The sequence below is a fragment of the Myiozetetes cayanensis genome, unplaced genomic scaffold (genome assembly GCF_022539395.1).
Source record: "Myiozetetes cayanensis isolate MyiCay16 unplaced genomic scaffold, myiCay2020 scf3, whole genome shotgun sequence".
Lineage (NCBI taxonomy): Eukaryota > Metazoa > Chordata > Aves > Passeriformes > Tyrannidae > Myiozetetes > Myiozetetes cayanensis.
The window spans coordinates 38,645,120-38,667,260 of NW_026087521.1; the positions used below are offsets into that span (position 1 = coordinate 38,645,120).

The following is a 22,141-nucleotide window of genomic DNA, read 5'->3' on the forward strand; positions in this document are numbered from 1 at the left end:
TACTTATACAGGAAAAAAAAATTCATATTTTCTGGATTGCATTCAAACCACAGCTAAATTTAATATGTAATTCTAAAGCTTTGGAATCTACTGGATAATTCAAGCCTAGCTAAAAAAATCTGTCAAAAAAGTCTGAATTTTGCATTTAATAAAAGGATGAATCTAGTATGTGAGTGTTACTCTATCTTTGAAAACAAATGTGAAGTTACCTTCTGCAGACTCTAGACAGGTTTCAGAAGTCCCTTGCTGAAATGCAGGCCAAATCTTACCCGAGCGTAAAATGCCTCAGGGTTTTGTTAAAAATAATCAAAGGAACCCTTTGTGTTTTAATGCACTTGATGTTGCCTTCATCCAGATTTCCACCCAGAACATGATGTCTTCTCAAACTGGAACTTCACACAGGGCTACGCTACCACAGCTGTTCTCTCAAGACCTACCTCTAATCACCCACCCCTAACAGTGGGGTGGAGGCAGTGCTCTTGGGGTTTCTGTACTGGCCCTCAAGTGTCTGGGACAGTTGATTTTAACTGGAAGGAACCACAGGGAGATGACCAACAGAACAGCTGGAGCAGCAGCAGTGTGTGAGCCTTGGCTTGTGCTTGGGAGTCTGTGTAGGGTTACTAAAGTTAAATGTTTGTGTGCTTTGACACACACTTTGACTGAAAGATGGGTTTAAGTGGCACGATTTCATGGCTCAAGGAGAATTTTTGTTAAAGATTATTCAAATCATGAGTGAACTCCACTTTAGCCATCAACCTAGCACTGGGACTACACATATTTCAGTAAGCCCCTATTTTATTTTGAGGTAGGTTCACTGAGGTATACCAATTTTTTTTCTGTATATGTATGCTTCTGTGTTAAGTGACATACATGTGCATGGTCCTCCAAACATAAATTTGTGCTACCTCTGCTGGTACATTAAAGTTATCAAAAAATGCAAAAGGGAAATGGAAAGAAGAAGAGCCTAAGAAGGAAGACAGTTTAACGAAGGGTTCTTTGGGAAAATAAACAACAGGTCTTGCGAGTAGGACAGGCCTGTGGTTCTGCTCAGTTATAAGTGCCAAAATCTCTCATAGAGGCAACTAAACTGTAGGTGGGAATTACAGAAATTATTGCTAGTGCTTTGAATTCACAAACTTTTAATGGTTCTCAAGTGAGTAAACAGCACTATACTCCCTGTTTGATTCATTAGACATTCATTATAACATGAAGTGGTGGGAATCAAGTAAAAGAAACACAGATAAAACAATATTCTTAAATATCATTGTAAGGTCTTCAGTGGATATCTCTCTCATAGCTGAATAATTGCATCTCAGCAGGGACTACTGATTTAGGTTCCTAATTTCTCTTCCCAGTTGGATGAATGCTATTGAATTTTTTCCTTTTCTTTTTCTTTTTTTTTAGCTGAAATGATGTTTCTTGCAGCTGGTGCTATTCTTTGGCAAAACTGAAGTACTTAAAATGTTCTTAAAGTTTTTGAAAATACTTGAGGGCTTCAGTCTAATTATATTTTAGTAAAACAGGCTGGCCTGTAAGCCATCACAGAAAAAGGCAAATGATCCTAGAAAATAGGCAGATATCCAATCTCCTTGTGCTGGGCACACGAAGTGGGAATACCATCTAATAGGACAACCTGTACCTTAAACATTTGAATTTCACAGTCCATTAACTTTAGAGTGAACCATAGTTGCCAGATGGCTGCGTTTCCCGCTGACTGACCACACTTTTTTTTTCAGGTACATGACGGATGGAGGACTCAACTTATATACGAGAAGTCTGAACCGAATACCAGACCTAGCTGCCTCTCGAGACGTCATTCAGAGAGGGGTTCATGATGTGACTGTGGATGCAGACAGGTAAGAGTGCTTTGCTAAGTAAAAAGCTATCTGAGCTTTATAAATATTTTGAATCCTTCATATCTGCTAAAATGTCACCATTTTGTTCATAAGAAATAGGAAGAGGAAAGGAAGCTTCTGAGGCTGCTAGTTTTCTGAGCAGCAGAAATACAGCAAACACCACAATGAGTGGGGAAAAAAAGCAAATTTCTCACATGGGAAGGAGTGAAGAATTTTTTGATGAAGATGTAAGAGAAAATATTAAGTAGCCCTGACCTGATTTGTAATCTTGAATTTCTGAAATGGGACATGATTTTTACAGGTTGCCTTATCAATTGATGAACATAGGGAGAATGCACATGGGCACAAAGCAGCAGAAAGCTTGTATGTGACAGGTGATGTGAGTCAAAATATGCATTTGGAGTTGTCTGGAACCAGAAGTATGATCTTGTCCACCTGTTTTACCCTTTACAGGTATCAGAAGGTGGCAGTACCCACTAGCACTGGGAAGCAAGAATTGGGGTTCTATTCCATTGTTCTATGCAGTATTGAAAAAGAAACAATTGCATCCTGCCCTTATACATATACATTATATATATATATATATGTAGATGTGATCATAAAAATATATTCCTACTAGTATGTCTGCAGATTAGACTAGTGTTTTCTGTTTCTTTTCCTTGAGCTTCAAGTGGATTCATATTTGTGGCTTTTATCCATGTCTGAGAAATAAAAAAACCATAACCCAACTTTTGCAGAACTTAGAGCTGTCAGCTATGAGGTTTTGGTCAGACCATCGTAGAGATAAGGAGCAGCTGTGAATTTTGGCAGTCTTCAGTTTTAAGGGTTGAGTCCCATCTTTTTAAAATCAAGTTTCTTTTAGTGAAAAAAAAAATATTTAGTCATGGAGGGAGAAAAGGTTCATGGAGTGGCTTTGGTTTTATAAACCCTGCAAATTAGTTGAAGAAGTTCTAGGATAATTACCTAGGTATGATATAATTTTTACTTTTCACATTTCCTGATGAAAATATGCCTGTGACACAAGTCAGGAATACTCTGCATGAGTCAAACAGTGCATGCAATGCATCAGGATAAAGGACATAGTTTTCATCTAGAGAACCAGTTTCTTAAAAAAGAAGGTTGCTTTAACTGACATCATAGCATTTGTTGACCTTGCAGAAAAAGCCTATTTTAGATAGAAATTCAAGTGAACATGGCTAAGTTCTTTGGAATGCAAGCATTGGTGTGATGCAAAGATCAGAGAAAGTGTACCGTAGGCGTTTAAGAAAATAATTTGGATAGAGCTCAGGCAGTAACAGAAGGAGAAAATGAGAAATAAGATGTGGGCAGGAGGGACTTTTGTGGTACTCTGTATGTGAGAACAAGAATCTTGAGCTCAAAGTGGGAGAGAGGGTGGAAAATTTAGAGGCTGGCAGTCATGTAATTAAAGACAAGGAATGTCTCTGGTGCCCACGTTTTTTTTATGTCTCTCGCTATTTTTTTTTCACCTCAGAGTGAAGTTATTAGAGCTCTTCCCACCATGCAATATTCATACACAGAGTTCAAACCATGCATATTTTCCCTGAAAAAAAGGGGTCCAAATGAAGGGATATTTTACTTAGTAATCCTCAGGTTCTAGATACCACTCAAACACTTAATGCTTATTTGTGTTAATATACATGTTAATTTGTCCTTTGTAGTGTGCAGGTACATACATATTTTGCAGAAAAGCTATCATCAGTTTCCAATTAATGAGACTGTCCAACATTTTGCAGTACCTAAATATGTTTTGGTTTGTTTATACAACTTTGTCAGACTGGCTAAAAACGTAGTTCTAAAAACCACTCTGCTGTTTCTGAGTCTATTGTTTGTCAGGTTGCAGAATAGTTGTTTGTCATGATATTATTCTGAGTCGTGAGTGGAAATCTGAGCAAATTCATGCAAGATGAAAGGCTTTAAAAAATGAAATTCATGTGTATTTGGGAAAGATTTGTTTGATCTCAACAAATAAAATCTCAATATAGTCCGTCTTCATTAGGCATTCGCAAACTGTTCTTGACATTGGCAAACTGCATAAGCATACCTGCCCCAAAGTAATTTTTAAGCTTAAAGTCTACAAGTGTGATTTAAGGACCTACTTCTTCACAGTAATGACTGCTTTCCCTTACACAAAGAAAGAAACCTGGCTTCCTGTGCTCTTCTAGACCCTCTAAATGAGGTTTCATGCAACATACTATGCTAATATGTAATTAAAAAGTTTATCATAAAGCACAGGCATGAGGTATTTAAATTATGGCTATTCAGACAATTCTGGCATTCCCTGACCTTTCAATGTTTTATTTTTATAAACTTAATCATTCTTTGTTGGTATAGATTTTTTTATATATATAAGTGTATGTTATTCCTTGAAAAAGCAAAAGTTTCTTAGAAGTGGAAAATGTAAATGTTTTAGGAGTTCTGATGATATAAAACACATGCTTACAAAAATGGGTCACAAAACTCTGTAGTAGGGCAAATTTTTGCCACATTTATGATGTGAAATCAGGTGGAAAAAGCAATAGAAATTGCTGAGACTCTTGCTTTGTTTGGCAGGGTAGGTTTTGGTCCTTCACAACAGTGTGGGTACTTGAGATTTCATCTATTCTCACACAGCATTTTGCAACTTTTTTTTCTACTCTGAAAAAAAAATAGGGATTGTGTTGTGGCTTCAGGATGTGCCTTGCCACTGGTATGATGAACTTCTGTGAAAGAGGATCCTCTATATCATCCTTGCAGATATGTGAAGGACATATGCATTTTTCTGTGGTATCATTAATGTAAACCTTTTTTATAATTGACGTGATTTGCCCTGGCCTTTCTGTTGCAAAAGACTCTGCTGGCATCTCTTTTCAGGCAGAAAATAAATTATATGTTGCAAATATATGATTTACTTTAGCAAACAGGAGAGAAATCTCAGTATTTTGTCCATTACCAGAGCCAGAAACATTTGCTGACAGCAATCCCATGTTCTTCATGAGAACTAAACCTGAGTTTTCTCTGACAACCTAAATTGCAGCTTCTGCTTATATTTTGAAACATTTTATCTTTGTGAGCTGGCAGTACAATATTCTTCAGAAAGGTGGGCTGATATCTCAAAGAGTAATGCCATTTCTGCTAAATTTATACTTTCAGACTGATTTGCATTTCATGGATAATGTAAAAAGACAAGCAGGTCACCAGTTTTACAACATTCTAAATTGGTTTCAGATAGCACTTGCATCTCCACATCGTGCCAAAAAGCAAAAGATTGAAGGATCTCCACATGGAAACTTAGCCTGAAAGACCTCCTCCAAATAATAATATTAAATTGCTCTTTGAACAACTTCATAAAAAGTTAAATTCATGAAGGCAACATGAGCCAAGGCATAAGTGTTGCTTGCATACTGTTCTGTTAAGCAGACTGTAGAAAGGAGTACAGCAAGCTTGCTTGTTCTGGGGAAAGAATTGTAGTGGTTCAATGAAAGGCTGAATGGATGCTAGCAGTTTCAGATGTCAACAGTTGTTTCATTCTTCTTTTGATTTTTTTTCTAACTTTGACTCTTTTATTTTGGTTTGTAAATGCCTATTCATTGCCATTTACCTTGCTTCAGTTACCGTAAGAAATTAATCAGTGAGGAAGATGGATAGGGTGTGGCTGAAAGAATTCTCAGTGGTATGATTTTACTTTTCATTTGTTGTCCTGCTTTCTTCCTCTATACTGTAGCATTTACCTCCTAGGACTCTTAGGGGGAGTATTTTATGAACTTGGAGTTCAAAATCCTTTTCAAAGTAAAATGAACCAAAAAAGATTAGACAAAAGCACACAAAATGAATTATGTTCTTGGAAAGAATAAGGTTTATTGCAAAGTAAGCTGCAATGTTTCCAAACTACCCTATGATTTCCACAAAAACTGTTACAGTAGTTTAAAATAAACCCTGTTAGAAGGGAACTCAGTGGAGTTCAACCATTGTCCTTCCACAATCTTTACCTGCCAAATTTAGTGCACTGTATCATAAACCGTAGTTTTCTTCACTTTCATCGGTCAACAGTCAACAAAGATTGTACAGCAACTTTCCCCCCTCACATCCCTTGTATGTAGTATTCTTTCTTTTTCATCTTTTCCTCAGATAAAATCCAAAGTTTTAAAGGTAGTTTATGCTGCTTAGTGTGCTTTTATCACAACCCACTTCATCTACTTTGCTTTTGCATTGAATCCAAGCCCCCATAAGAGAGTTTTTGTGCATGAGGAGTCTTTCAGATGCTTCCAGCATTTGTCACATGTGCAGAAGATTTGGAAGTTATCTCAGACTAGCTCAGGCTGGCCTGTTTGTTCTCAGCCAAACCATAATCGCCATACTACATTATTAATAAAATAATTCCAGATTTTGCCTATGGTTTTTTAACTAACTTCCTGAATGAATGACTATATGTCTTCTTGTGTTTGCCTGAGTAGATGAGCCTTGAGTTGGAATACTGTACTTTTAGGAAAGTAACTTTTCCAGAGATCACACAGACATTGAACTGAGAGCCCTGTTTCATGAGGCTGATCGTATCAGAAAAGGCTGATACATTATGAACAGTAACCTATTAATCCTAATAGATTGCAATGCTTGTTCTCATACTTTACAGTTTCGGCAGCGCATTGCAATTGACGATGTAATTTGGAATTTAACCCATTGCAGTATGGGCATACTTTATGTTTTGCCTTTCTATCCATATGCTTCTGTGTAATGTCTATTTCACTACTGTACTAATACTGTGCTTTCTACCATGTATCTCTGAAGTTTGGTATTGAGGTGACCATTGTTCTGCCATGTTGCAGCTATTATTACCTGTTTAGTTTGATGCTTCTGGTAGCAGACCAGAATTTACTATGGATAAAGGAAATATATATGCCACAGTATTGAAGTACTCACTGTGGGCACACATTCAGCCCCTTTACCCTTTCCTTTGTCTACCAACATTTCAGGTCTGTCCAAAACTGGATACCGGTGTCTAGGGCAATAAATACTCATTTAAATAAATATTCATCCCAAAGATATGAAATAACAAATAATAAACCAAAAAGTAAATATACCTATTTCTTGCTGTCTAAGACTTTCTTGGGCAAAAATAAATTTTGCTGCAAATCTACTTTGATGCATAGGGAGGCTTCCTATACCTTTGCACCTGTCTTCACCACTAAGTATGCCTGTGACTGCTATTCTGTGCTCACCTCAAAAACATTATTGTAGACCTTACAGTCAGCATAGCTCATACAGTCGTATGATCTGCTATCATTTTCTTGGCTGTGATATTACAGTATTACTAAGTTCTTAAGGTACTGAAGTAATTGTAAATGTCTATACCTCAGTGTTTTTGCAGTTATTATTCAAATATCTGTAGAAACTGTAATTATAGATTCTCTCTTGTAAAGCAATTTAGGTTTTAAAGTGTTTTTATTATTATTGTTCTCATCTCTACTTTCAATCTTCTGTAATTTCTTTTCACAGCTGTTGCTGTTAACATTTCCCACCATTTAAATTTTTATTATTCTCAAATGATCCTGCATTTTCATAGTCTCTAGTGTAAATCTTTCCTCATCTTTGCATAGCTATCAAGAAACTTACTAGTTAGAAGTATCTATTTCAATGTGTATCTCAGTTTTTATTGCTCCTGCAAAGTATGGATGCTAAATTTAAGTACCTGTAGCATAAATATGTGGGTATTCATGCACGAAGGGCAAAATAATTGTGTCAAAAGGAGCATTCCTGGGTTTTTTTAGCTCATTATGTTGTTAAGTATTCAGGATCCTTTGAGGCTGAACTCCTTATTTTCAAAAGCATAATGAGAAATAAAATCTTCAGGAACATGATTTTGTACAGCACTATTAATATAGAAAGAATGTTATTTGAATTAGGGTTTTTTTGTGGTAATGCTTTCAAAAGTGGGATTTGGAAAATAAGCAAAGCAACTCAACTTTGATCTAATTTTGTGAAGTTCTCCCTTCCTTAGTTGCTTTAAATATCTACCGTAGCTGTCTATAGAACCAGAAGCAAAAGCATGGAAACGTTTACCAGCTCTGTGTTTCTAGGTTCAGATACTTTATTTAATAGCAGTGGCATAAACAAACTGCATTGTTAGCATGCTGTCATTATTATGTTAAACTGTCATGAGCCTACAACATCATGTCTGCAGACACATTTTTTTGTGCTCAGCTTACATCAGGAAATTACACTCAGAAAAGGCAAGAACAGTACATGGCAAATGTTTACTTGAAAACAAGACTGAGCTGCAAGTGATTATGTAAAATTAATGACAAATTAAGTTTTCGCTTTTTCAAATTTTGTTAAGTGGCAGAAAGAGGGACAAGATCAAGAAGTTTCAATTTAGATTAAAAAGTAATTAATATAAGTGTTTAAACTTTTGTAAGGAATACAAGCCAATTACATTTTCATGCTATTCTAAATGAGCTGAGCATAGTTTGCTTTACGGTCATTGAACAAAAGGTTGGCTGTTTATATGTGATATATGTAACATTCTGAAAAATCTGCTTCTCAAAAGTGGGTGTTGTAGAGCTAGGCATTAATGATGTGCAGTCCATTGTCATTCTTTACTTCTGCTTATTTTAAAATTTGGTTAGATACATAAAAATTATTTAAAGTGAGGCAGGACTTTATCTTTTGTTAGCAGATTGCTAATATTTCCCTTCAGAAAAAAATGTAGATGGTTTATTTTGATGACAATCTACTTCTGAAGAGAGTACCAGTATTTAATAAAAACTTCCCAAGGCTCAGTTCACAGTTTCAGCAGCAGCAACATTTTGGTCCACCACTGTACATCATTGCTATCAGCAAAGGCTAATGTACTGTCTCTTTGTGTTAGAACAAAACACTGGTAGCAAGATTTAAATCATTAGCCAAAATACCCCAGCCTCAAATATAAAATTAAAGAACTTGAATCTCCCATGTGATACATACTTGAATCCTGAAGTCAAGAAACAAATTAATTTCTTTAAAATGTCTTGATTTTTTTGATGACTGGAGGAAAAAAATTGTCATTTTATTCTCCTTCATGGCTATTAAAAAAAAAGTTATATTGAAATTGTAATAAAATAGGTGCAATTGGTATTGCAATTCTAACATTAATGAGCACAGGGTATTTTAGACAGAAGCTTCTTGAAACTGAATATAAAAATAGTGATTTGGATTATTTAGTACTGGAGATAAAGCAGCTTGTGATTGCTAAGCTGTCTTTTGTTCTGAATTGCCTCAGAGATGCCTACGTCTTTGTGAAGTAAAACACTCTTGTTTCTTACTTGTCATTTTTTAAACAACTGGTTTTCTAATAGGTACTTTCCATATTGAGGTAGTTGAATACCTGTCATACTAAACATATGAATTATAAGAACATCCCATTTAACACTTTCATGGAAAGCAATTAATTTGTAACACTATAAAAGTCTTTGCACTGGATTTATTAGGTATAAATTTAAAGAAAATATGGATTTGGCAACTTCATCTCTAAAATGATGAGAAACAGGAAAAAATGGAGAGAGCTCCATCATGGTGCACTTAGAGGTGATGAGAAAGGGGTTCTGACAGCTAGTTGCTGTTGTTTTGCACACTCACTCTTCCTTCTAGTTGACAGGTGAAAGGTAGGTGTAAGGAAGAAAAAATTAAATTAAGCTTAGCATCTTAAGGGTGCAAGTGCACATTTACTGCTCAAGCTCTGGGACTACTTACAGTGCCCAATAGTAAAATGGAAAGGTTTTGACCCTTTCCCTTGCAATGTGAGGCTCTCAGAGCAAAACGGTACTATTGTCCATCCTGGAGCTGCAGGAAAGCAGTGATGTTCACTACATTTTGGTCTGGCAATTGAATTGAAAGGTAACTTTATCATTAGTGGGTAAAAAAAGACAGCCGGAATAGAGCTGAAAGCTGGTCATGAGTTATCTCTGATAAGAAAAAGTTTAAAGAAGGATCTATCTAAAGCTGTGCAGGTTAAAAAACATGTGAACCTTTTATTTTCCTCGAAAAAGAAATAGACTTTGAACACTGTAAGCTGGCTACAGACAGTGTTCAAAGGGAGAGAGCATGAAGGGAAAGCTGGGAATAGTGTGGCAGAAAAACTGCCAGCCAGTGCAGAGAATACCCAGCCCTGCAGGATGCTTGCTGAGCACAACATGTGTTAACCTTTCCTTTTGAGAAAAAAATAAAATCCCTTCATTTACTTGCATCAACATTGTACTTATAAATCTTAACTGTATCACCTCTGAATTTTCTTTTGATGGAGAGAGGAAAAGACAATTCTCCCTCATCAATCCATTCTCCAAGTGCTGTTGTGGAGGCCTCCTGCTCCTCCTGAGCCCCTTGTGACAATGTCAGCTCCACAAAGGAAAATGTTGCTGCAGCAAAGTGCTTGGAGTCTGGGGTTTTTTAAGTTACAGCACTAATCTCATCTGTATTTAATTGTTAGAATATTAAGTCTTAAGTCTTCAGAGATTTCCTTTGTAAACAAAAGATTGTCATGGCAATTTAAGCAGGATCAGATGTGTAAACTTAAGGAGTGGAACACTCAATGAATTTTGTAGAAGTTTTTTTACAAAAGGATATGGTATACTTATAATGCAAACCTGCTTAGAGGACTGAATAATCTAAAATACATTATTTGAATGAAGTTTAAAAAATATACTTCCCTAACTAAATTATGTATATTGCATATTTTCTGAAAGTTCATCAATGCAAAAATTCATACTGATAGCCAGGACCTAAAGTATGAATTTTTTCTCATTCAAACTAGAAATGCACAGACAATTTTAGTAGCAAGATCATGTACTTTAGGAACAAGATATGAGGAATAAAAGGCTTAATTTTTTAAAATCGAACCTATATCTTCTTATAAGATATCTATTGCCAGATTCAAATAGTAAAGTAAACAAATTTAATGGATGTGTCTGGGGTGACTGGAGGACATGTAACTCTTTATAAGAAGCCAGTGATCAATGAAGATGTATAATCTTCATGACTCCTGAACCACTATCTGGAAGCTCTTAATCTCTTTTTATTGACTGTACCAGGAACATCTCTACATATCTAGTTTTTGGATTATATTAAGATGAAACATAACTGTTTTGAAGAAAGAAAAAAGCTTATCTTTTTTCTTTTAATTTTGAAATAAATTAAATTCTAGTAGGGTGCTGCATTGTCCCCATGTTACCCAGGGACAGTTCCTTAGTGGAAGAAGGAGTTACCTTTCAAGGGGTTTTGGATGGACTCCATTTTAGGAAAACCATTCTCTGTATATCAAAATTATTGAAAGAGAAATCAGCATGGTTTTTTAAGGTTGAAGAATTATTCTTTTTCCTCTTTTGAGTTAAAATCATTCCCCTCCGTGAAAAGAGTTGACTTGGTGCCACATGTGAAGTAAATCTTCTGATGCATAATAAATAACTGAATTTCCTCTATTTTACAAGTATTTCCCTTTGTTCAGTACAGAAAGAAATTTACAGTCCCCTGTTTTGTACATCTTTCTTTCTTTCTAATCGCTTAAATTAATGATTCCAGCAATACTTTTGAGAAATGGATTAGTATAAAGTGGATAAACTCAATGGAAAATCATGTAGGAAAAATAATTTTCTGTGTATTAAAAATAATGTATGTCGAAAAAGATAATTCAGAGCCTTCTAGATAAATTGTGAAACTTAATATTCTAATAAGATTTTCAATAGCATTCCCTAAACAGCTATTTTCCATAAAATTAGCAGCATATTTTCTTTTGGAATGTATCTACTGGATTGGAGATGTGGGAAATTTTAAGATACCCAGGCTTGTGTGTATGTGTGTCATTCCAGCAAGCCACTGAATTGTTGAGTAGTGGTGAGTCCCAAGCACTCTTAATCAGTTTCTTCTGATTTCCAGTGTGGGCAGTAAGAACAGCCTACATCACAGAAAATGTTTGGCAGATTATTAATTTTGGATTGCTGCTTTGATGGTGTTTTGTCAGATTCTCCGACTTACTGCAGCTATTTGGTACAAGTCAGCACAGAGGCAATAAATACTGAAGGTAGCTGGTCAGCAATGCCACGTGCAATTTTGGTCCTCAGTCTGTAGTCGGTCTGACTAATGCTTACTGAGATAACCTTGACAAAAGCTCCATTTCTTTCACTAACCATGACTCTGGAACAAGGGAGAACTGAGCAATGTGATATTTCCTGTCTTAAAAGCTGCAAGCATCTTCTTTAGCATGCCTCACTTTGAGAACATTAGCTATTTTCCTTTCTCCATAAAAGTAGCATTGAAACCCAAATACCGACTTAATTTCACTAATTGCTGAATTACTAAAGGAATAAGGTTTTAGCTTCTCTTTCAAGAAGATAGCAGTGCATATCCAGGTTCACAGTTATAGCCTTGCTATAGGCTATGTGTGTATATATATATATATATATGATATATATGTAAAACTTAAGTATCTCACACCTGGTTTTATAGCTTTTGTATTTGAAAACCTGAGGCTGGTTAAGGAAAAATAGGAAAATTTAGGAAAAATAAATAAGAATATTTTTATTTAAAAAATGGGAACTGTAATTAGTCTAATAATTTCAGGATGACTTGCACTATGGAAGTCACATAGCTGTAAATAAAACTAGATTTTAAGAGGGCAGAGTTTAGTATTAAACTAAACATTTACATGCTTAGTATTCATCTTTTAGACAAACAGAAATACACCTGAGTGAACTTTAAACAACTGAATCTTCCACAGTTAATTTCCTTCTATTTTACCTTTGAACGTTTCTCCAAAATATTGCTTGCAAAAGTGTGCCATAGAAATTATGCCGAACATGTTGTCAGGTCTTTCTTAATAGTTAGATTCAAGAACTGGATGCTTAAGCTGTAGATTTAGAAAATTACTTTCTCTTTTCATTTGACCCTGGAGAATTTCCTCAAGAGAAATTTGTGGATAATATACATGTTATAAAAAGCCTTATCTCTGTAAGGAAACTCAGTTAGATATGGATCTTACTCTTCTACCCTGTCTTTTTCTGAAATGATTTTATAGACTGTTTACTGGAAAAAATAAAAATAAAAAAGCAAGTGTTTATTTTGTGTCTGGCTTCAGCATGGATGCTTTGACTTCTTTTAGAGAAACGTGGTCGGGCTGTTGTTGCAGAGAATATTGCCCAGGTGCAGAGAGAGCCTTAAATATCCCTGTGATGCTGCTGGCAGCTCAGAGGGACCAAAGAGCTAAGAAGAGGTGGTGAGCTGAGCTTCATGCTGCAGGTTTTGCCAGTTGCTGTTTGTCATTTGTCCCCAGACTCCGGAAATCTACACATGGCCTGGAGGCATCAATATGTTCTGGGTGTAATTGGGATGGACCACTGAATTTAACCTGCAGTAGTGAGTGTGTAAAACTTTAGCCAGACAAATAATATAACTGAGGAAAACTGTATTAAGTCTAGATAAATCAGTGCTGTGTCAAGCAAGGAAAGACATTTATCACCATAGTACTTTAGAGTACTATGCTATAGAGGCAAAAAAAGTACTATGCTATAGAGGCAAAAAAAGTACTTATAGTTTTTCTTTGTACTGCTGTTTCAAGGTTCTTTATGACAAACTGGTGGCTAAATATACATCAAAGTCTGTCTGTCAGTCCCATCAGCACTTTGTGCAAGCCCTAAGAATCAGCCAGCTTCATATTCTAATCAAAGTAAAATCTCATTAAGCTAATATTAGAGGTTCTATAAAAATGTATTGCAGCAACTGTTTTTAATAAAAAACAATAATTGAATGTGTGGTGTGTTGCAAGTTGTAGTCTTTAAATTTATACACAATTTCACTTCAATGCTCCTTTAATTTTCCAATAGTTAAACAAGGGCAAGGTTCAGTATATTTTCATTTTTGTGTTGTTAAATTACTTATTTTTGGCATACACAAAAGTAATTTTTTTGGATAAGAACTTATAGGATCATTCACTTCTTTTCCTGAAAGCTAGTATTATGTTGATGTTTCTCTATGAAGCTATTTCATTTGCTATTCTATCAGTAAATTTTAAGAGAAATTTTAGAAATGTTTGTGCGTTTTTGTTTTGTTTTGGTTTTTGTTTGTTTGTTTGTTTGTTTAAAAATTACACTAGTAAAGCAACGATTTCTTAAATCCAAACTTTTGCCAGAGGTTTGGGGTTTTTTTCTCATTGAAGATAGATTTTTTAAAATAAGCTGCTACCTCAGTTATTTCTGAGTCACTGCTAATTTAAAGTCAGACCCCTTTCCCTAATGGGTTTCTCAACCTAGTGCTAGTTTTTTCCTCTGATATTTTTATAAAAGCCTCCTGTATTCCTGTTTGGATAGCATTACCTCATGATGCTTCTTCTCAGGCGTTATCTCTTGCCTGCAAGACTTGGCTGAAGCCATACTATTAATTGGTTTCCTCTCCATTTTTCTTTTACAAGAAGGGACTTATTTAATCTTTGAGCTTTTAACTCACATTGGTCATTTCTTTCTCCTTGCAGTTTTCTTTTGAAGCTGTTTTGAATTCCATTACACCTCCTGGGGCATCTTTTAAGTTGGGCCAGTTTTCCTGTACTCCAGTAGTTCTGTTCTTTGGGATTTTTTTCTCCCCCACATTTCTAACTAGTTTCATTCTTATATTTAACATCTGCTGCTTTGGTTTGTTTGGTTTTTTGACCAAAGAAAAAAATGCTAAGTTCTTTCCTGTAGTTGCACCTTTCTAGGATAGACTATAATTCAAAATAAACCCTGATCCTTGTTAAGAGGTATTTGATTCTATTAGTTACTGACAAATTAGCTATAAGCCTTTCCCACAGTGATCCCTTCTTTTAAATTTATCACTACAGCATTTTTGATGGTGAAATTGTACTTCAGTGCTGGTTCCATTTTTAAATTTCACTATTTTGTCTATCCCTCTCTGTCACTTCAGTAAATATGAGAATCTACTTTTGCTGTCCATTTATATTTATGAAAATGATTGCCATTCCTTATCAGGTCTGGTCTTGTGCTCTCATGTGTTTGTCCAACATACCGATTTTCAACAGCTCTGTCTTTTTCCAGCTTATCTTTCAACCTCTTCTACTATCTCAGCAAACTTGAGTTCATTCTGGACCAATTGTGTAATGAGCACTAGCTGGACTTTGTAGTAGTCAGGAATGAGAAAAAACAGCAAAAGGCTGTTGTCAGTGTTCATTTTGGAAAGAAGCCTTTAACATACTGCTGCTGATGTGGAACATTCAGAGACATTGTTTCAGCTTTGCAAAGTGTGTGGTAACAAATGAGACAATCAAGAAATCTGGAATATGAGAGGAGGACAAAGTTCCCCAAGTTGGCAGGGACTTAATTACAGCACACTTCAAATGTTTCTGTTGTCTGAAGCTATATTTTTATTTCATCTCTCACTTGCTAGCCTGCTCTCCAACTCAAGTGTTAGTTACATATATTAATGTAGGAAGTGAAAAAACTATTTCTTTGTAATAAGGAGCTTTTGATTTGGGGTTTTTCCCCCCTATATAGTAAAGCCATTTGTGGCCATCTTCCATCTTTGTGTTAGGGACTTACCTCTGAACCTTGGGAGTCTAACTGGAATAATTAATGGGTTAGAAGAGATGTGCTATATGGCTGCTATGTCTTTCTGAAGCTTTCTAGCTGATAGAAGATTTTTAAAATTTGTTTTGGTTTGGGCTTGGGGTTGTTATTCTTCTGTGTGTGCACAGCCAAGCAGTAACCCTGCTTTTTTTTGTCTTTTCTGGCTTTAATTCAAGATGATATTTATGGGAGAAGAGAGAGCTTTGGGATGCTGGGGTGAGATCCAGGGTGATTGGCTACCGTTTGGCAGTGATTTATTAAAGCAGCTTGTCTTATCTCCCTGACTGGGATCATGGTACATTAACTGCTATAAATGCAGATAGCCAGACGTCTCATTACCTTCTCAGCAAAAGTTTGTTGTGTCATAGACTTTGTTATTCAAGTTCTAAGCCTAAAAGTTACTTAATTTTTAATGTCAAACATTAATAGGTTCCAGCTAAATCATGGGCCTTCCTGGCAGCAATCAGCCATTTTGGATGCAATATTGCCACTTGTATAATTTAAATACAGAGTCTGGTTTGCTTTCTCAGACAAAATACATGTGTTTTGTGGTATTTTTGGAAAAGGGTGAACATGCTCTGGGTTTCAGCTGGACTGTTTTTATTATGTGCAGGTGTTTAGGGGCATTAATAATTAGAGGATCTTCTAATAGAAGAATCAGAGGACAAGGCAGAAAAATTACTACAACGTAGGTTCTCTTTGCCTCTACAAAACCTAATTTTCCTTGTTTTACCTAATGCAAATTATAAAGTTACGGCCATGTTTCAGCCTATACTTTTAGCAAACGCGAAACAGAATTGATGGAATCATCAAATCATTATTAAGTAAGTATTCTCTATTTCAAGCTGCCTGGATTTAATTACTTTACCTTGAAAAAAACCAACCAAACAAAACCCACCAAAACCCAAACTAAATAGTAAGCTCTAATTGAACAGGCAAGCAGGGCAAAGGTCTGAAGTGTCTGGGTTAATATATGTCATTTACTGGTTTTAATTGTCATAGTACAGTAATTCTACATGGACTGTTTCTTTTGCACTAGACTGACTGAAGTAATGGGTATACTTTTTGTAGTAGGCAACTTTGCAGTAGACAAAATTGTGGCGTTTTTTCTTTACCATGTCCACCCCTAAGCCACAGAAAATTTGAACAAACTCAAAATGTTGCATTTCTGTTCTGCAGAATGCCTATCACAGTAAGTCACCAATTGGCACTTTATACCTAGATCAGGTATAAAGTGGGACTGTTGCAAAATGACACTGTAGGCAAAACTTATCTTTCCAAACCAGTTCCCGGGGAAGCTATTCTATACTTCCCGGGGAAGTATTCTATGCCTACATGTGCCCTTCCTGCAGGTGTTTATCCCTGTGGAGCGAGCACGTACTCATGTACATGCATAAGTCAGTGTCTGTCTCTTATGTGTAGAGTGTGTGAGCATGTTTGTAGTGGAGGAAGAAGTGCTGCTCACAAGCTGTGCTGCCTCTTCATGCTGTCACCATCTGTGCAGGCTCATTGCCTAAAGCTGTTTGACTTTGAATACACCTAGCAAACTGGTGGGATTTTAAAGCTAAGAGGGTGTGACCTTAAGTGGTTGGCAATGACACAGCATGGTAAGTTTTGAGCTTTTGAAGGTTAAAGCACAAGAGTTGTCTCAGAAAGGTAACAGATAAATAATTGCTCTTTGGACCAAGGAGAGAAAAAGGCAGTGAAAATGTTCTCCTAGTATTTATGGATAGAGTAAAATTATTCATCAAAGAATTTTGCAAAGATACATTAGGCTCCAGAAACTGTTTTGCTTCTTACAGTCTTATGAACTAGGTAATTAAAAATTTGCCCGGACAGTGTCATTCAGAACTGCTAATTATTTACTGATTTTTTACTAGACAGCAAGATGCTGTATATTAGACCTAGTTTACATTATCTCTTACTGTATATGTCAGAAGTAGAAATGGTCAATAAACATATACTGATATTTTCCTTTTGTTACAAAGGAAGAAAATATTGTTATCACACTGTCATCACCAGTCTTAGGAAGTATCCAGTATTTAATATTTTATATTTTTGTCCTGATTTGCAAACATTCACTGATACTTCAAATATCCCAGTCCTGACTATTTTCCTTATTTTGAAATTAGGGAAACAGAAGAAAAAAGGCTATTTTGTCTTCAAAATTGAAGTACTAAGTCTACCGTTTTTTTAGACTGGCTGTTCAGCCTTTTAATCCTCCAGAGTTAAGTTTCCAAGAGCCTAATATCCTTTTTTTTTTTTTTCTCAAAAGCATCCATATATTACCCATACTTTATTTCTGCATTGGGAGAATGTATTCTTCTTATTAACTGTGATAAAACTTCTCTTTACTTCTCGTGTTATTGATTAGGCTAACAGCTTCTGTCTGGCTTTTTCATCATCTTCTTTGCTCAGTTTTACTCAGTTTTGCATCTGATCAATACTGACGCTTCTATGCTTACCCTGGCTGTTTTTATATCCTGTTGTGTCCTAAGTACTATGGAAATTCTAAACTTTCTGGGGCTGTTAGATACAACTGTTAGTTGCACGTTGCTGCAGTGTGCAGGCAACATATTCAACCAAAATATTTGAGTATAACTATTAGTAGAAATCACCCAAAACAACCCCTGCTAAAGTAACTGTACAGCCATTGTTCAAATTCAGTCAAAGAAATCCCCTAAGGTTATTCCTTAATGATTCAACCATACTCTTTTGTCAGAGTATTGAGGGTTGTTTTTTTTTCACCAGAACTCTTTCTTGAAATAGCATGTCTAAAGTAGATGTAGTGTAACTGTTCATGAAAAATTTAATTGAGGATATTTTGTATTGAGATAGTGGGGCTGATAAATTAGAGATTGAAAAACCTCTTTTTTTTTTTTTTTTTTTTTTTTTTTTTATCTAGTCTAATTCTGCACTATTGCTAAATAATGATATTTGGCTGTCTGTTCTCACTTGAATATTCTATTTCTCATAGTAACAATGTTATGGTCTGCCCAGAGCATCTTGTTAAATTGCCTCTTCTCACTGAATTGGGTTTTTATATAGATTCTCTCAAATGCAGTAAAATGCTAAAATAAAAAAATAACATTAAATAGTAGGAGGCAGGAAATTTAAAGAAATATCTACAAGACAAGTATCAGAAAAGAAGACAGAACACAAAAGGAAAAAAAACCAAAGCAAAATAATATTAGAGCCAGGAGTCAAAGGAAACAAGACTGTAGTCTGAGATCAATAAAAACAATAATATGAAGATCACAATGGAATAAGAAAAGTAATAGTTTTTGTAACCTTACTAATAGTGAATTAAAAAAGTGTTTTTTATCAGACAGTAATGTTTGTGTCCATTTTGATAAAGTATTCCACTGATTTTCTGTAAGAGAGCAGTTGATTATGATGGTACAATTAGCTTTTAGTAACGACAGCAGAGAGAAATGTTCCCTAATAACTGCATCTGGTCAAAAACATCCTGACATTTTGAAAGGAAAAGCAGGGAAACAGTTTACAATGACGCTCAATGAATTTTTGAAGGCAGAAAGACAGTATCAGTTGATTTGAGAAGCTAAATGCAGAACCACACCATAGGAATACAGCACACAGGGAATCAAAAATTCATTGCTTAGTAATCGTGATGCTTTATGCAATATATTCAAGCATATATTGTTTATATAATCCTCACATGTGAAGAAGACCATGCTATCTTTGCAAACAACCCACATGAGATAAAACAGAACATGCCAGGCATATTCCTGCTTTTCTATAGTGCTACTCTCTTGCCTTTGCTATAGATTTTTGGAAAAAGCTATTTCATAAAGCTTTCAATACCCCCTCTCACTGATATTGATTTCTGCTGTAAAATAACAGAGGCCTCCCAGACCTTCTATGTGATGACTCAGAAAAAGCTCCTGTCTCATCAAGGAGAGGAATCTCCTGACTCACTTTCTGGTATTATACAACTGCGTGCACACTGTAGATTAATTGAATGCTAAACCCCAGAGCAGGTTGTAATACGCATTTTTGCTAGACAAAATGGTAAACCAAAATGAAATTTAGCCATTTCAAGATTCTTTTCATCCATCAAATATCTGAATAACAAATTAAATTAAAGCAATTCACAGTAAACTGATTGGGGAAAAAGTGACAGTGAAGTTACATTAATTCAAATTAGAAGAAAACAGATATTTTTTCAGAATTTTGTTTTCAGGTTCCATTACTCTGCAGGCACTTTCTTGAAAATAACTGCAACCACATCTTTAGAATCTTTTCTTTTAATCAATATTTTTTACAGCAATTGAGATTAGGTTATTCATTGTAGTGACAGTAATGTCGATGAACTCATTTGGCCTTAATGATTTGATTCTGGCAGCAGCTTCTAATTCTGCTTACCATGATGACTAATGTTTTGTATGAAGGTTAAAGATAGAAGTGGTTCCTGGGATGGCTGACAGGGTGGATTAGTGCTGCTGAGCCCCGTAGGAAAAGGTCACTGCTACAGTACGCAAGGGAGAGTTGTCACTGGGGGAGGTGAGGTCATGACTAGCCTACAAAAAGAGCTTTGGGCTTGGGTAAACAAGGCATTGGCAGGTGTAAGTAGGATTTGGTTATTGTCTCCTGCTTATCTTTGCTTACCAACACTGTCTCTGGCTTCTAATCATCTCTACCAGGCAGCCGTCACATCGATGGGACTGTCAGCTCTTCTCCTTCCTTCTCCCTGCTCCCAATATTATTTGTTTGTGATGTTTCCAAATAGAACATCTGGAGCAAGCATGGAACTGTTGGATGAGCAAGGGAAAATAAAAGGTCTTTTTCTAATGACAGAATGTTTTTAAGCTATGGAAAGCTCCTTTAGGTTTTTAATTTATTTTTTCAAGTTGCATACAGTGTTCTGCTCTCATCTATATCTCACTTAGAAGTCATGGTCAATCCTAATAGCTTTTATGTCCCATTTAAATGGGAGTAACTGAAGATCTCATTACTTCGAATGATTTGTCATTGGGGTGTAGGTTTTCTACGGATTCATAGAACAGTGTTGCCTATAGTGGCCTTAGGAGGCAATTTCTCAGTTGCACAAGGTAATATTGGCTATGAAATATGACTTGCTAGGAAAATGATGGCTCAGCAGTTCACCCTGAACTGTCACACCATTTCAAAGACAAGTCTTTCACAGTGCTGCATGCTGCGAACTAATTTTTTTCAGTACTGTACTAGGTTTCTCCATCTGGGATACATTTTTTCCTACACCAGCTCTATGCTATGTTCTCTCTTCAGTCACTCAGAGGGTTCAGATTTTGGGGTTTTTCCTGGCTCTGTATACTCCAGTTATAATGCCAAACACCGAAATGCAAAAGTAATTTTCTTATTGTTAGGAGAGCAATTGCAGATGACAATAGATGTTCCTTCCCAGTGCCAAAAACTAGACTTCAGTGTGGAGAGTAACCTGTTAAAAGACACGTCACAAACTTCTACTGATTTTAATGAAATTGGAGAGAGAAGAGGTAGTCTTGAAAAGGTAATTTAGTGTTTCTACTTGTGTGTTACCCAGTCTCTCTTCAAGAGGCACTTAGGACATGTTACAAAATGCAGAAGAAACCAAACGGCTAGTCTGAAGATCTTTGAGGCAGTGAATTTTAGCTTTGGAACATGAATATTCATCAGATCTTGCTCCCCTAAATAATCATCAAGCATAACCTTTCTCTGGGAAAAGCTGTCAAGTCTGACGTACTGTACATTCAAAACCTAACTTAGAAATTATTAGCTTTGAAATAGAAGGATCTTTTCAAGCAGCATTAAACAGGGCATTTTAGCAGTTTCTCATTAAATCTTCCTCAGTATTTGTAAAGTTCATTGATTTCAGAGAAATGAAAAGCAGCAGTGTATAATAGATGAAGGTTTAGTACTCAGGAGTAAACCAACTCCTCCCCCTTCAAAATTTAAAAATAAAAAGAGGCTAAGAAATTAATTCAGATAATTTATCATGGGAAATTATTCTGTCTCATATCTGGGAGTAATAGATAGAAACAAAGAAGCAATAGACCTTCTTGCTTTCCCTGCTCAGATCCATTATTTGCTATAATTTTAGGCAGACTGTCTCTCAGCATATTGAAGGGTGTGCAATAGCTGGGAAAATCAGGCCATTAGATGGTGTCCTTAACTGCTTAAGTGTCACAGTTTAGACATCTACAGGTGAGAATTTTGATCTCTACCCAAATCCTACATGTCAAAAAGAAAAATTGATGTTATATAACATCAAGAAATTTGTATTTTGAGTCACTCAGAAGTAAGTGCTGAAAATCCTCTAAGTTATGGTTTAATAACAAAACAAATATCTTTTCTCCAAGGGAAAGTCCTAGGAAAATGCTAATCCTAGGGAAAGGATGTTTAGGGATCATTTATACCTGAGAACATAAAGGGTTGCGCTTTTTTTAACTCTAATATAAAAAAAATGTATCTTTTTCATTATCCTTATGAATTTCTAATTCCCTTTAAAAGGCTAGCTAGGACCGGGTATTTAATTGTGTACTACTTTATGAAATATAGTGACATTGTTTTCAATGTCACTTTTCAATTTAAAATTTGTCAAGCTGGTTTATAGCTCAGTTTGTTTCATTTTTTCCCCAAGACTTCTACTTTAGTGAGTGTCCCAAGTAAGGGATTTTAAAAGAAATTACTTTCAGTAATCAAACTGTAAATAAAATAGTGAATATTTCCTTCAAG

General features: G+C 35.6%; 2 protein-coding genes across 13 annotated transcripts in view; one reads left to right on the plus strand and one right to left on the minus strand.

Annotated features, from left to right (window-relative positions):
• Positions 1 to 22,141, plus strand: part of NAV3 (neuron navigator 3) — a 514,063-nt gene that overhangs the window by 411,748 nt on the left and 80,174 nt on the right. For all 12 annotated transcript variants that reach the window (XM_050324425.1, XM_050324431.1, XM_050324426.1 and 9 more), the window contains one exon: positions 1,737 to 1,856. In XM_050324425.1, the coding sequence (XP_050180382.1) occupies positions 1,737 to 1,856 (120 nt within the window). The remainder of the gene's footprint in view (positions 1 to 1,736; positions 1,857 to 22,141) is intronic.
• PPP1R12A (protein phosphatase 1 regulatory subunit 12A) overlaps positions 1 to 22,141 on the minus strand; it is a 1,052,766-nt gene that overhangs the window by 186,637 nt on the left and 843,988 nt on the right. The gene's annotated exons all lie outside the window — the stretch shown is intronic.